Source organism: Tupaia chinensis, unplaced genomic scaffold (assembly GCF_000334495.1).
Source record: "Tupaia chinensis unplaced genomic scaffold, TupChi_1.0 Scaffold148792_1, whole genome shotgun sequence".
NCBI classification, from domain to species: Eukaryota; Metazoa; Chordata; class Mammalia; order Scandentia; family Tupaiidae; genus Tupaia; species Tupaia belangeri.
The window spans coordinates 771,465-788,134 of record NW_006208639.1 but is presented as its reverse complement, the minus strand read 5'-3'; the positions used below and the strand labels follow the sequence as shown (position 1 = coordinate 788,134).

Genomic DNA, 16,670 nt, shown 5'->3' with positions numbered 1-16,670 from the left:
CAGACATTTCTTTTGGATCCATCACTGTATCTACTAAGCTATTTTCTTTGAGGATTTTGGAGCCTATTCCTTTTCCCTTACTGGACTATTTTACTTTTTGTATGGCTTGTGTTTTTCTTCTCCACTTTTTATTTTTTAAAAATTTATCTATCATTATTATTATGAGAAAGAGAGAGAGAGAGAGAGAGAGAGAGAGAGAGAGAGAGAAAGAGAGAGAGAGAAGGTGAGAAAGCAATCTGCCAGGTCCAAGAATTGAACTGTGGTCAGCCATGAGGGAATCCAGCATCTTAACCACCACACCACTTTTTGCCTCCCATTTTTACTTATCTTAAAAGTGAAATAGTTCAGATATTTTATATTAACAAGTAGGTTCCTTTTTACCATCATTTATGTTGGATTTGATAATATCCTTAAATTTACAGTTCAAAATAGGGTAATCTACATGAAATCCAGTATAATATTCAGGGTTTTTTTTCCTTTTTTTAAAAAACATTTGACGTTTTCTCAGGAATTAATGCTTTATTAGCTTAAATATATATATTTGACTATATATGTATATATTTTTCATTTCTCAGTTTCTAGAGGGCTTTCACTCAGATGAAAGTTTAACCTACCCACTCTGCTTGATTTTTTTGGTTCAAGTGAAGTGTATGGAAACTTTTTTTTTTTTTTTTTTTGTGGAGAGGGTACGTGCACTTGCCAGAAAGACAGAGAGAGAGAGACAGAAAGTGATGGAAACTTTTTTTTAAAAGGTTTTTGCACAGGGCATGATGCACTCCCTAGAGAGAGGCACAGAAAGAGGGTGAGAGGGAAAGTGAGAAATCATCCCCCAAGGGGAATGGCCATACCTCCTTCTCCATTCTCTTACTGGGATTTTGAGCATGCACACACATGCACCTGGGGTGATTTTAAAGCCACCAGGTCCAGGACTTGAACTGTGGTCAGCCCTGTGGGAGTCCAGCACCTCAACTACCACCCACTGGCTGTGGACACTAAAACTGTTATAACTTGCTAATGCCAGGATTCTTCCTTTGTTTGCTCTCACATATTTTTTGCTTATAAGGGGCTGTCCTCAGAATGTCATGTGTCTTTGAAAGTATCTTTTAAATTTCTTCTCAGTTTTTTTCTGTTCATTTTTTCCATGCTTGAATGTGAAAGTGGAAGTAGTTGGAGAAAAATGTGTCTGGGGGGGCAGTGCACAATAATCTCACCAACACAAGATCTGTACTGATGGGAATTTAAAGTTGGTACAATTTTATAATGGGTACTCTCCTTGTAAAATTAGGTAACAAGAAGCAGGGAATGTTTGAAATGCCGTCCTTTCTTTTTTCAGGTGGCCTTAGTTTTATGAGGCATAAATTAGTTATGGTCTGACAAACCTGGACAGATTTTTTATTTATTATTTGTTTTTCTTTTCCTCATACCACTGTCTGCTTTATGGTTATTGGGGTCCTTCCAGATTCGGGTGTTATCTATTGACTTTAGTTTTATGAAGTGATTTCTTGGTTTATTTTCCAAATCTTCAGAAGCTGAGAGAGGTTACATTCAAGACTTCAAGACACTCAGGGTATTAGACGGTACCATAATTTCCAGCTTAGTCTCATACCTAGGAAGGCTTATGTTTTTAAGTCTGGCAGTAGAATTTCTAGGAATAATTATAATGAGATTTTTATGTTTGGCTCTTTACTAAAACAGGTTAAGATTTTACTATTTCATCTGAATTTGACCTCATATAATGTTTCTCTTTTAGGGGCAGCGGCAGCAGCAGCAGCAGTAGCAGCAGCAATGTTTCACTTTTTTAGAAAGCCTGTAGAATCTAAAAAGCCCTCAGTACCAGAGACAGAAGCAGATGGATTTGTCCTTTTAGGTGAGTCTTTTTAAAAAAGAAAATAAAAATTATTAATTTTAAAATTATTTAATAATTACATAATTGATTTTTAAATTATTTTTTTACTGATTTAAACATTTATTGGTATAATTTCAGAAAAAGGAAATCTGTAAAAATAAAGATGCCAATCATTGGGAATATTGTCATGGAGTCAGACTCCTGGTATATGATTGGTTAGGCTCTGTGCTCCAAATAAAATTGTAAAATCACCCCTTTTTTTCCATCTGATAAATTAGTGAACTTTTTGAACTGTGGAATATTAAAAGTTAATAAATTCCAAATTCTGTCTTATAAATAGTACCAGCCCTGGTTCTTGCATTATCAGTAGCATCTGAAGTTAAATTAGGCATAAATGAAGTATACATCTAAATCTAAATATATTAAATAATGTCTCCTGAATATTTAAGACCATCTTATTTCCAATTATAAACTTAATACTTACTGGGCTGGCCCTGGAATACAGCAGCTAAGCCAGTGCATAGGGAGCTAGATCCCAAGTGGCAACTGTGATTTGAATCCTAGCTCCAGTGGCTTGGAAAACATATCAGTGCCAATGTGCACATGTCCAGAATCCTGACAGGATAGAGAAATGAAGGAAAAAGGATAGTGCTGTGACCACTCCTCACTGGGAGATGCTTTCTGTTTCTTTTTGGTAGGAACATACATCCTTTGACCCCAAACAAAAAAGTAAATTAAACCTCAAAAAGCGAAATACCAAAAACCTAATGTTAGATTTTAGTGACTTTAAAATAATATTTCTTTTAGGGCTTGTAGATGGTGTGGTGGTTAAAGAGCTGGATTCTCATGCGGTTTGAATCCCAGGCCTGGTGGCTTGAAATTCATGCTCGGTGCATGTGCATGTGTCCTCAAATCCCAAAAAGAGAGTGAAAGGGAAGGGATTGCAGCCTTTCCTCCTGAGGGATAATTTCTCACTTTCTCACTCTGTGTCTCTCTTTGGTGAGTGCACACACCCTATAGCAAAAACTTAAAAATAAAATTATTTCAACCAAATATAGGGCCCTTCCCAAGGAAAAAAGTTTCTTGTCAAAAATAAAATTGCCTCCACATCATGTCAGAGAAATTTCTATTCTTTGTATGTACCTTCCAGAAGTTCTCTCCCCAGAAGGTGGTCAAAGCCCAATGACCCCTTGGCTCTCATCCTCTTTCACTCTGGATCTCCTTGTGGCTCCTTCTGTGACAAAATTTGCATTAACTCATAGTGTTTATCCTCTGCGATGTTTCTCAGGGTTTCTCTTTCTAGATACTATTGGTTTCTACTTCTTACCTTCTTTTGTTGTGGCCCAGTCAAACTGGAGTCCACTGACATCAGCAAGTGCTCTGTATGTCTTCAGAAGTCAGAAATGGTGGTTTCTTTAGGATATAAGAGTGGTTCTAAAATTTTAGCTTAGGCTCTCGCCCATGCTTCCTTCTCTGTCAGAGCCAGGGCCCATTTTGTGCCTTTGACTTCCAAACATTCTGAGGTGTAGTCAGGTTGACTTTCATGTCATCAGCCATTCTCTTTAGGATCTGATTCCTTGCAGAGGGGATATAGAGGTTTTACTACTTTGGCCCTCTTGCATTTTTTTGACCTTGATTGCTGGGAGATCAGAATAGATTTTTTTTCTCATGGATAACATTTACTGCAGACATCCTTTCCATATCCAATTTCTGGCAGACCTGCTTCGGTATGTTTTTCTGAATTTGTCTCAGATGACTTTGGACAGGACCAGTACCTAGGGTGTCAGAGTTGTTTTCTTTCAGACCAGAACCCCTATACCTGAGGCAGTGTAGTGGGGTTTAGTCTTTGACCAGGGCTGATGGTCCTTCTGGAAGCCTCTGACTGGATAAAGTGGGGTGCTATGGATATGACTGACTGCTTTTCTGCCCCTTCCTTTTTACTGTCTCAGGAATTTGTGTGTTGGCTTCCAAGTTATAACTGGCTTTATCAACCCCAACCTCTTTTTAGCATTTTTAGTTTCTTGAAAGCTGCCAGTGTTGCTTTCTTTCATCTCTTGAATTAGCTTCAATAATAGAAAAGCTTTAGGGGTGCCTCAGGCCTCCTATGAAGTTTCTGATTCTTCAAGAGTTTCACAGTTCTCCCCAGAGTTTGTTTCAACAAAGCCAGAGTTTTCAAATTCTCTTCTGTAATCCTCATTGTATACACTCCTGTAGTCTTAACTCATATGGACAGGACTTTGTTCTTCTCAGTTGCTTCATGATTAAAAATTAATATTTCTTTTCTTTTTTGTTACTCTTTTTTTTAAATACTTTTTTTTTGCTATGGGCATGTGAACTTGCTAGGGAGACAGAGAGAGAGAGAAGGAGAGAGAGAGAGTTGATAAGTCATCCCCCAGAGGGGATGGCCATGTCATAATCCCTTCTCTTCCATTCTCCTCTTTGGATTTTGGGCAGGCACGCATGCACACACACCTGGCATGAGTTTTAAGCCACGGATTCTGGGACTAGAACTGTGGTCAGCCACGTGGGAGTCCAGTGACATAACCATTACATCATCTGCTGGTCTCCTCTTGTTTGTTATTAAATAGCCATTTGGAAGATATGAGTTGAGCGCCGGGGCCTCTTTGCGTGTATGTATAATTTCTGATGGGGGAATCTCAGACACTTTTTATACATCTTTACCTCTACCTCAGGGCCTACATTGTAGCAATTCAGAAGCAAGTTTTTAACCATAACTAAAGTGGCTCCTGTTTCTGCCTTTTCTGAGATCTTTTCCAATTTCAGGTAGCAGGTAGTCTTGACCAGACATTCCATTGCGTCTTAAAGCTACTTCAATAGAGGACCAGTTTCTAGTTAAATCTGACTCAGCAGGTGAAGCTTATCTATTGTGTATCCCCTTCTTTTTCAGGAAAGACTATAATTAAAAAAAATATTTTATTTAACTTTATTTTATTTTAATTTGACCAGAGAAGGACAGAGAGAGAGAGAGAGAGAGGAAGTGAGAAAGCAAGCCGCCAGGACTGGAACTTGAATTGCAGTCAGCCATGTGGGAGTCCAGCATCCTTAACCACCATGCTACCTACCAGCCCTGGAAAGACTGTAATTCAGGAAGTAGTTTTTAGCCTACCTCCAAAGATATACAGACTTACAAATTTGCCATTTCATGAGCTTATTTCCAGGATTCAATTATTCTGATATATTTTCAGTACCAGCTACGACAGCTAATTATCTAAGCTCTAATATACATTTTCCAAAGGCTGATATGATGTATTTTGAGGGAGTTTTTCCTAGGACCATCTTGGACTAAGAAGGATTGGTATTGTCCCAGGACCATATGTCTGGCAGTTGGACAATAATGGTGAGGATTTACTTTTGTTACAATTCCAGGATTGCAAATTTAATGTGCAGTAGAGCTGGTGCTACAGTTCATTCAAATGATCCAAGGGAGGCAGGTTCTTCAGGTATTGGCTGAGGTTCCTTGTCCCTGAGCTCTTCTGTTTGCTGATACCTGTCTTTAACCCCAGTTCTTCCTAGTTCCACCCCTTTTCCACTTTTCATAAAAAGTTCATGCATTCCAAGTGTTCTGTGGGTGATTTCTCCTGATGTGTCCACGATGTCTCTTGAGATGCACTGCCTCTGACTTCTTTCTCTTTTTATCAATTACACTCTCTCTCTTCTTTCTTGGGTACATGTCAGAGATCCATGGTAAAGTGCAGTTAAGTTGCTGACTCTGGATCCAGACTCCTTGGGTTGGCAATGTTCTCCATAACTTACTCCCTACGTTCAGCAAATTAATTTCCCCTTCCCAGGGTGTCACATACCTTACCACAAAATAAATGTGATATCAGTACCTACTCCTTGGGATTAGTGGGGAAATTAAATGAGTTCATGTGTGTAAAATACTTAGAACAACATTGTCAGTGTGTGTGTGGGGGTACTATTATATCTCCATAAGCATGAAAGAATTTAACTTTTCCAAGTTTCTGCAGCTAGCATGGAACAGATTTGTTATTAGCCCTGGCAGACTGTTCAGAGCTGTCCTCATAACCACTGACCTATCTTGTTTATTTAAATGTCATACTATCAATTTCAGGTCTAAGATATTAGCGACATTTTAAACTTTTGTTTGTTTTATTTGTTTCTTGAGCAAGACACACAGAGCTACATGTACCTTTTATAGAGTCTCGCCACACTGATATCTCCAATCACTCAACCAACCAGGATCATGGGCATGCTTGGGTATACCTGATGTGTTCAGGTCAATCCTGTGTCTAAGCCTGGGCTTTCCATGTTGCTGTAGTCTCAGGCAGAAGCACTCTATGTCCATCATCACCATGACTGGACTGGACTGAAGCTTTTTTTTTTTTTTTTATTGCTAGAGTGTGCATACACTCACCAGAGAGACAAGGAAGGAGATGGAGAAAACACTCTCCAATGGGGTTTGATCATGCTTCAGTTTTTCTTCATTTCTCTATCTTATTGGGATTTTGAACACCCATGCACATAGCCCTGCAGAGTGTTTTTCAAGTCACTGGGACTGGGATTTGACTTGCAGTCAGCTCTGTTGGATCTGGCTTCCTTAACCACTAGAGATAGGCTGGCCTGCCTTTTTAAAGATTTAATGTATTTCTTATTTTCTTATTTTATTTTCCATAGGGTATATGAACTTGCTGGAGAGAGACAGAAAGAGAGAGAGAGAGAGAGAGAACTCTCAGGGAATGTGAGCGAGAGAGAGAGTGTTCCCCTTCCCCCTGGGAGGATTTCCACACTGCAATTGCTTCTCCTCCATTTTCCTTTTAAGATTTTAGGCATGCATACCTACACACCTGATGTGTTTTTCAAGTCACCAGGCCCAGGACTTGAGCCATGCAGTTGGCCATTTAGGATCTGACTGCCACCAGAAGGCCCCTCAATTTAATTGTGTTTCTTACAGTTTAAAAGACAAGACATGAGTCTCATTTCTTCTCTCTTTTCTTTTTTTCTTTCTTTTTTCCTTTCTTTTTTTTTGAATAAAAGAAAGTTGGTGGTTGTATTTCTTGAGGTTATTTCCAAAAATATTTTTATTCAACACATAATAATTGAACATATTTTGAGGTACAGTTTGATGTTTAATGTATGAGGAGACTTTAGAAAGTTCATAGAAAAAATATAATTTAAGAATGAGTTTACTGAGGCCTGGAACCAGCATTAGCATAATGGCTATGTCACTGGACTCCCATGTAGTCGATCGCAGTTCAAGTCTCAAACCCAGTGGCTTAAACTCACACTGGATGTGCATGCCCACCCAAGATCCTGAGAGGAGAATGGAGGAGAAGGGATTGCGGCATGGCCATCCCCCCGAGGGGTGATTTCTCACTTTCTGTCTCTCTGTCTCTCTCTGTCTTTCTGGTGAGCGCATACCCCTATAGCAAAAATCTCTCCAAAAAGAAAAAAAAAAAGAATGAGTTTACTGGGACCAGCAGTTGGCATAATGGCTATGTCGCTGGACTCCCATGTAATCGACCACAGTTCTAGTCCCAGACCCAGTGGCTTAAACTCACGCCAGACGTGTGTGCGTGCCCAAGATCCCGAGATGAGAATGGAGGAGAAGGGATTGCAGCATGGTCATCCTCCCTGGGGGATGATTTCTCGCTTTCTATTTCTCTGTCTCTGTCTTTCTAGGGAGCGCATGCACTGTATAGCAAAAACCTTTCCAAAAAAAAGGAATGAATTTACTTTGGTGCAAAATAATTTTGAAATCCATGCATAGTTTTTCATAATAAACATTTTCTGTGAATGTTTTGAAGATCTCTCATATTATTGTTCATAAGTTTGGCTTTTATTTTGGCTACCTCAATGTTTGGGCTATCTAATGTTTCAAATAATTTTCAAATATTGAAAATTATAGTCTACTTAATGAAGTTGAGATTAGAAGAGGGTATACTTTTTTTTTTTTTTAAGAGAGATTTTTGCTATAGGGCACATGTACTTGCTGGAGAGACAGAGAGAAAGCTAGAAATCACCTCCTAGGGGGTATGGTCATGCTGAAACACCTTTTTCTTCATTCTCTTCTCAGGATTTTGGTCCCACATTCATATGCGCCTGGCTTGAGTTTCAAGCTGCCAGGTCTGGGACTCAAACCATGGTCGACTACATGGGAGTCCAGCACCTTAACCACTATGCCACCTACTGGTCCCCATTAATTGTTTTTCTTAAAAATTCTTCAACAGTTAAAAACTTAACTGAATTGACTGATAAAGGTCCTGACAGAATATCAGGAGTATAATTAATTGTATTTAAAAATAGGATGGCAAAATATTTTTTAAAATTGATTTGTTTGGCTAAGTTCCTCTTTTTATCATATAGTTCTATACTGACATATATGATATCTACTTCAGTCTAAGAGTCTACTATATATAATTACTTTGAAAAATGTCAAGTATGTTTAATGGTAAGTACGAAATACTTTCAGTGCTTTGATTAATGGGACCCTCATACTCATGAATTTTGATTAGCACATATATCTATCTGCATAACATATTTTTAGCCTCATGTGGAATAGGTATATTACAGAAAAATAGGGACCAGCAGATGGCGTAATGGGTACGTTGCTGGACTCCCATTTAGTTGACCGTGGTTCCAGTCCTAGACCCAGTGGCTTAAAGTCACACCGGGTGCGTGTGTGTGCATGTGCCCAAGATCCCAAGAGGAGAATGGAGGAGAAGGGATTGTGGCATGGCCATTCTCTCTAAGGGGGGGGGGACTGATTTCTCGCTTTCTGTCTCTCTGTCTTTTTTGGCAAGTGCATGTGCCCTTTAGCAAAAAACAAAACAAAACAAAACAAAAACAAAAACCCAGAAAAATAAATACATGTCATTGGTTTTGTGTGTTTATCTCTTGACTTTTAAATGTGATGAAATAGACTTAAAAACCTAATTTTCTTAATGACAACAACTTCTCAGTGCAGCTTCTACAGAATTTGATAGATTATCTCTGTATATATTTTTTTATAACCTGTTTCTAAAAAGGTCAGAGTAAATTATACTATCAGAGCTATATATTACATATTTTTTTCTACTTGAGAATACCTTTTCCTCTAGGCAAGTGTTGCTGCTTAACAGAAATAGGTTTCAGATCATAATTACTGAAAATAGTTATTGCTTAGTTGATGAAGTCAGCATATCATGATTTGAAATTCTGGGTCCAGACTGAGCTTATGCACTTTTGTTGGTAATAGAAATATCTGGGCTGTTTGTATACAATTAGTTCATGTTTGGATGGAAAACCTTCCTCCCTGTTAAGATTTCCAAAGCTTTTATAGCCTTTGTAAAATGTCAAGTGTGCTGAATAAGAATAAGGGGGGAAAAAACCTTGCAGAAAAACATCCTTTCCCATGTAACCAGTTCCTAGTCACATAAGAAGGTAATAGCTATTCGTTCATTCAGTAATGAAGTTGAAGTAATCCTCCTGGGTACTCATTTTACACAAAAACAAATTGCAGTTTTCATTTGTATCACTGGGTGGCGATTTTTCATAATCTTCTACTATTAAAAAGCCCAGCAAGTATGGGACTCTGTAATTACCAGCGTTTTCTTCTGTTATGACATGTTTAATTGTACTTTTAAGACATTATCTTTAAGTTGATTACAAATTTACCAGTGTAGTGTGAAACCTCATAGTTTCTTTAAATTAGGAAAAAGAGTGTTGTTAGATGTAGGCATGTAATTTCTATCAAAATTACGACAAAGGCATGAATTTATTGTATTATAGCAAAAAAAAAACCCATAAGATTTAAAAGGAAATAATTTAGTTTACTGTTGTTGTATTTACTAAAACATTGTTGACCAACATCTAATATGACTTTGGAGCATGAAATGCAATTAAATTATGCAATCGCAGACACAAAAGAACACATAGTGTATGATTCTACTTACATGAGAGAATGTGAAATAGGCAAATTCATAAAGACAGACAGTAGAAAAGATAACCAGGAACTGGGAGCGGGAAAAATGGGCAATTATTACTTAATGAGCGCAGTCTCTGTTCTGAATGATGAACAGTTCTGGAAATGGATAGCGGTCATGGTATAAAACATTGCGAATGTACTTAATGCCACTGAATTACACACTTTACATTACTTACATGGTTTATTTTGTTATGAATATTTTACCCCCCAAAAGTAAAATAAAATACAAATTTAAGAAGAAATTGGGCAGAGGTGAAAGAAATTGGGTTATAATACAACTGAAATTCATCATGGTTTTCACAATGTGCAGGTGCATCTTAAAGTAGGGGATAAGAACTCTTAATTCCTATTAAGCATATTATTTTATAAAATCCATTGAATTAGAATCATAGTCTAGTAATTCACAGCATCTTGGATTTAATCTTTTAAATATTAATATTGAAATATATAAGTTAGTTTCATCTTGTTTTTTTCTAGTATAAGTGATAAGTCAGTTTGAAAGTAGTGGGCTCTTGTTAAGATTGTCTCCTGCTGGGCTAGCAAATGGTGTGGAGGTTAAGGCAGCTGGATCTCACTGGGCCAACTCTGAAGCTCCAGTTCCAGATCTGGTGGCTTGAAAATCATGCCACCACATGTGCTGTGTGCCCAAATTCCTAAGAGAAGAATGGAGGAGAAGGGATTACAACTTGGCCATCTCCCAGTGTGTGTATGTGTGTGTGTGTGTGTGTGTATGTATGCTTGTGTGATTTCTCATTTTCTCCCCCCCCATTGCCACAAACATATGAGGCCCATAACAAAAATCTATTAGGTTGTCAGGGAAGTCGTGATGTATTTTCTATTTTTTAGGCAAAAATGTGTCATGACTTTCCTGATGACCAAATAAAACTATAAAAAAAAAGTCTCCTACTGAAGTCCTCATTCTAGGAGCCAAACTCTGTATATATACTTCAGATAATCTATTTTTTTCCCCTTACGGCACCTTTTTCACCAGGAGGGAACAGAGAAAGAGGGAAAAGTGTGTTTATGCATTAAAAAAGCAACTGCTTTACCCATATATCATGATATCCAGGAAAATTCAAATTACTCTACACTTAATCTACTTGGTGATTTTTTGTATTTACTCTTGACCTTTAAATTCTAAAGCAAATATGTCAAGATTTTTCAACTCCCTTCATTATGTAATCGCTTGTTTTCCCCTTAGGAAATGTTGAGTTGGGCTGGCCCATAGATTAGTTGTTAAGGGAGCCGGATCCCACGTAGCTGACCATGGTTCTAAGCCGGGCCCTAGCATCTTGAAAAACATACTGGGCAGGTGTGTGTGCATGGTCCACATCCCAACTGGATGGAGAAATGGAGGAGAATGGAATGCCCCATTTATGATGTGACCATGCCCCATTGTGGGGTGCCTACTCTCTCTCTCTCTTTCTTTCTTTCTCTGAACAACATGCAGGCCCCCTGGCAATTAAAGCAAGTAGTGGTATGTCTAGTGGTAATCTCACAGCATTTCAGTTTACCAGAGGTGAAAATTTTCCTCAAGGCTGTCCCTGGGTGGGGTGTACTACCCTGCCTATCTTGAGTGTATAGAGAGAAGGGAATTGCAATGGGGCAGGGAGAGATGTCGATTATACTGAGAGGCAGAACGGAGTCTTCTATTTCACATGGTTAATGGTGAGAAAGACAGTTCTTTCTAGAGCTCTGACTTGATTGACTCAAATGTACCTTAGAGATCTGTCCCCCTAACTCTGTGATTCTACCCTTACAGTGCATTAGGGGGCACTTTGAAAACATACTGGTGCTGAGATCCATTACTAGATTCTGATAAAATGGGTGTAGAGTACATGCACCCCAGGGAAGCACAATTCACTCTGTAACTTAGTAATTGTATACTATCAAATGATGTGTCCAAAGACACTTTGAAAAAGATATCATAAAGTACACAGTCGATTTCTCTTCTACTTTAGTTGTTCCATAAACAAATAAAAAGCAAATAAAACCACAAAGTTTCTTGGTAAACATACATTTTTTTTAAGAGAGGTTTTTGCCTCAGGCATGTGCGCTCTCTGAAGGGACAGAGAGAGACAATGAGAGGGAAATTGAGAAATCACCCACTGGGGAGAGCATGCCACAATCACTTCTCCATTCACCTCCTGAGATCTTGGACACATGCACACTCACTCAGTGTGATTTTCAAGCCACCAGGTCCAGCACTTGAACCGTGGTCAGCCATGTGGGAGTCCAGTGTTGTAGCCACTACACCGTCTTTTGGCCCCAAACATACTTCTAATACATTAAATAAAAAACAAATTCTTCATAATTCTAGGAAATGAAATCTGTTTCTATAAGAAATATATTTGGTAACTTAGATATTTTTCCCAACAGTGGCGCAATTGGGACACATTTTTTAAATTATACAAATGTGAATTCTAAGTTACCTGTGACTCTTTTTGTCTTTAGCTATCATATATCAAGATTGATTTTGGCTGAACCTAATTGACCAATTGACAGCTGTAAACTTTTCACAGCATCGGAGCTTCTCTTTCATTGGACTAAAACCTTCAAGCATTCATATTTTTAGGATAGCTATTTGATTGATGTTTACTATGGCACTATTTCCTTGAGGGCACTTATTCAGTGCAGTATTAGTAGAGGAAAAAATTTAAGTATGCACACTATATTAGATAAATAGAGTTCTCTCTAGTATTTCCATACAGGCTATCCTAATGCTATAAAATGTCTACATCTGAGACCATTTAACTGAAAATTGTTATGAGTAGTTTTTATGCTTTTACTTAAAGTTTATTTTCATTTTCTTCTGCTGAGGAAATAAAAGATGAAGGTGGGAATCTAAGTAAAAGGTACAGTGTGAGCATTGTATTATACTTTGTACTAGTAAATCAGAAAGGGTTAGAAGACCTAAATGTTGTCTTTCTGGTAATCTAAATAGTGCTACAATATTCTTTTATATTTAAGTGATTATCTAATTTAACATTTTATGTATTCCCATTGTATGAAACTGAAGCATATTATGAATGGAAAAATTATTATCAGGGTTACACATTAATCTTTACAAGTATGGATTTCTAAAAGAAGTGTCTCCTTCTTTCATTATATTATGGTAGAATTATGGTGTTACCTTGGAAGATCATTATCTAATAAAGCATGTGAGAAGAAAAGCATAGTAACTTAGTGTGATAAAGTCTTTTCTTATTGCAGTAATTATTATTATTTTTTTTCAGAAGTTTTTGCTACAGGGTGCGTGCGCTTGTCAGAGAGACAGAGAGACAGAAAGCGAGAAATCACCTCCCAGGGGGGATGGCCACGCCACAATCCCTTCTCCTCCATTCTCCTATCAGGATCTTGGGCACACATGCACACGTGCCAGGCGTGAGTTTAAGCCACCGGGTCCGGGACTCAAACCATGATCAATTACATGGGAGTTCAGCGACAGCTATTACAATAACTGCTGGTCCCATATTGTAGTAATTATTAAGTGAGCATCTTTAAACACCTTCCCTCTCCCAGGTTCTCTGCTCCTTGTTAAAGATGCTAAAGATTCCTGGGCATGAAACAGAATTTTTGGAGCTATAACCAGAGAATGAGCATTTTAAACAAGCAATACAAGTGATTTTTATACATGCTGATGTTTGAGAATTGATGGAATAATTATTTTACAAGGTGTGGAAGGAAATAAAAACTTCCCCAATAGCAGAACAGACTGTATAAAGCGTGTAGCTTCAAGAAATCTGGTACAAGGACCAGCAGGTGGCATATTGGTTACATTGCTGGGCTTCCACAGAGTTGACTGCGGTTTGAGTCCTGGACCTGGCAGCATAAAACTCATGCTGGGTGCATGTACATGCGTGCCCAGAATACTGAGAGGAGAATGGAGGACAAGGGATTGTGGCGTGGCCAGCCCCCTGGGGGGTAATTTCTCGCTTTCTGTCTCTCTCTGTCTCCCAGTGAGCCCTTGTGCCCTATAACAAAAATCTCTTTAAAAAAAATCTGGTACATACATAAGATCAATAAAAAGTTATTCTTGATTCACTAGAAAGGGTATATCATGGTCAGCCTTGAGAAACTAGTCTAAAAATGTGGTTTGTGATGGACCTTGTGTACCATTCTGAGATGTTAGGATTTTATCTCATTAGCAATAATGAACTATCAGATAATTTTAAAGTGATGAAGTGTTTTTTTTGGGGGGGTTGTTGCTTGTTTGTTTGTTTTTAGGCTTTTGCTATAGGGCACATGTGATTGCTGAAGAGAAACAGAGTGACACAGAGAGGGAAAATGAGAAATCACTGTTGCCCTACCTCCACCCCCAAGGGGGATGGCCATACCACGAGTCCTTTCTCTTCCATTCTCCTCTCAGGATTTTGAACATGTACACACATGTGTCTGGTGTGATATTTAAGCCGCTGGGTCTGAAACTCAAACCAGTGAGTCAGCCATGTGGCATCCAGCATCTTAGCCTCCACTCCACCTACTGGCCCAGTAGTGGTTTTCTGTTTTTGTTTTATTCAGAAATTTGTTAATAATTTTTAAAAATGGTGGTAATTTTTATCGTTACATCAACATTGAGAATATTTATTTATTTATTTATTTGCAGAGAGATATTGCTATGGGGTGTGTGCACTCACCAGAAAGGCAGAGCGATCCAGAGAGACAAAAAGCAAGAAATCACCCCCGAGGGGGGACGGCCACGTTGCAATCCCTTCTCCTCCATCCTCCTCTTGGGATTTTGGGCATGCACGCACACATGCTTGCTGAGTTTTAAGACACCAGGTCCAAGACTCAGATCACAGTCATCTACGTGGGAATCCAGTAACATAACCATTATGCCATCTGCTGGTCCCCCTATTTTTATTATAACATTTTAAGTAATAATAAAATAATAATATCCATTCATTGAAAGAGAGAGAGATAGGCACTCTCAACAGGGTTCATATGCTATGTGAACCATCTCTTTTCCAGCCTTCCAGCCGTCCAGCCAGCTAGGATGATGTGTGCACTTACAGGCTTCCAGTATATTCAGGGTGACCAGAGATACAACCCTGAGGCCTTACCACATGTCTGCATCTTGATACAGTGACACCACACTGTGTGCACTTACAAGATTGAGAATTGTTCTTTAGTGAAAAAAAATTGTGATGTCCTGTCCTAAATGCACCACTGAAAAAGCATGTCAGTGTACTCATATCTAGTTTACACAATAAGCCAGAGAACAATAACAAACTGAAAAACTGTATGGCACTATCATGCCATCAAACACATTGTACTCTCTTTTTATATCCTTTAGCTTCATATAATGGAGGGAGAAACTACTAGTTGTCTCTGAATATCTATTTCTCTTTTTTAGTAATATTTTTTAAAGGTTATTTTATGGAAGAGAGAGAGAGACAGGCACTCTCAACATTGAGACATGTGTGACTTTTGTCACGTTACCATCCCCTCCACCCTAGCCCTTCAACTAGAGAACATCATGGGTATGTGTACACCCGGTGTGTTTCAGGTCAACCCAGGGTCTAAGCCTTCACCTGCCTTATGTCTCCAGCACTGCACAGTGGCATTCTACTAGTGCACCACTGCAGCTGGGCCAGTAATAGCCTTTTTATCTTGCCACGTGTCTATTTTTCAGTGTGGTGTGGAATTGCAATGAAGTTTCTGGCCAGTAGGATATAAGAAGAGATACTACATTACAAATTCTAGGAAACAATAAAACACAGTTGATATGTACCTTTTCTCCTGCCCACCCTCACTCCCCTCATCCTGGAATTTGGATAGGATGATTTGGTAGCATTGTAGCCATAATCTTGGACCAAAAGGATCAGGGTATATAGTGAGGATAACCGAAGAGTGTACCAGGAAGATCATGGGTCCTTAAAGACTACGGAATTGCCACAGCAGCTCTGCAATGATTTCTTTTGAATTTCTTTATGTGAGACACATTTCTGTTTGAGCCACTATTTTATTTCATTGCTTATAGGTAAATCATACCCAAATTGTTATAAGTACTGAACTGGAATTCATAACATTTAAATTCTCTTTTAGTTATGTCATCTCTTTGCTATGTGATTTGAGCAACCTACTCTTTCAGCTTTATTTTCCTTATAAATGAAATATAAGTATCATGGGTCGTCATTACATTGTTGGATGAGATCAAACAAAGGGGAACTATACACATATTTCTGCATTAACAAAGTGCGTACAAAGAAGTACAGAGAAAATGTAATCTATTTATCTCATCAGTTCAGTGAGATGCTTGGGAAAATGGTCCTGAGGAGGCCTCCAAGCTCAGCCAGAAGCAATGTCCTTTTTTTTTTTTTTTTTTTTTAAGAGAGTTTTTTGCTATAGAGTGCATGTGCTCATTGAAGAGACAGAAGGTGAGAAATCACCTGCTCAGGGATGACCATGCCATAGTCCCTCCTCCTCCACTCTCCTCTCAGGATTTTGGGCAAGCATGCATACCCACTTGCCATGAGTTTTCGGCCGTTGTGTCTGGGACTTGAACTGTTAATAACAATTTGAGAGTCCAGTGATGTAACTCCTATGTCTCCTGCTGGTCTCAAAGAATGTCATGATTATTAATGATATGTGTTACAGGCAAGGAAATGGTGAGTGCCCGCCAAGCCATGTAGAGGTTGTCTTTGTCTATTTTGTGTTGCTAAAGCAGAATACCACTGGCTGGGTAATTCATAATGAACAGAATTTTTTTTTTTAAATTTTGCCAGAAGGCATGTGCACTCACCAGAGAAAGAGGGAGGTTGAGGGAGTGAGAAAGCACCCCCATTGGGAAATGGTCACACCGCAGTTCCTTCACCATCTCTCCCTGCTTTCAGGATTTTGGGCACTCATACATAATGCCCAGCATGTTTCTCAAGC

At 38.6% G+C, this 16,670-nt stretch overlaps 1 protein-coding gene across 1 annotated transcript in view; it reads left to right on the top strand.

The window, feature by feature from the left end:
- Nucleotides 1-16,670, top strand: part of UMAD1 (UBAP1-MVB12-associated (UMA) domain containing 1) — a 251,832-nt gene that overhangs the window by 23,481 nt on the left and 211,681 nt on the right. Inside the window, exon 2 of the mRNA XM_014585059.2 lies at nucleotides 1,751-1,867. Within this exon, the coding sequence (XP_014440545.1) occupies nucleotides 1,786-1,867 (82 nt within the window). The 5' untranslated portion in view covers nucleotides 1,751-1,785. The remainder of the gene's footprint in view (nucleotides 1-1,750; nucleotides 1,868-16,670) is intronic.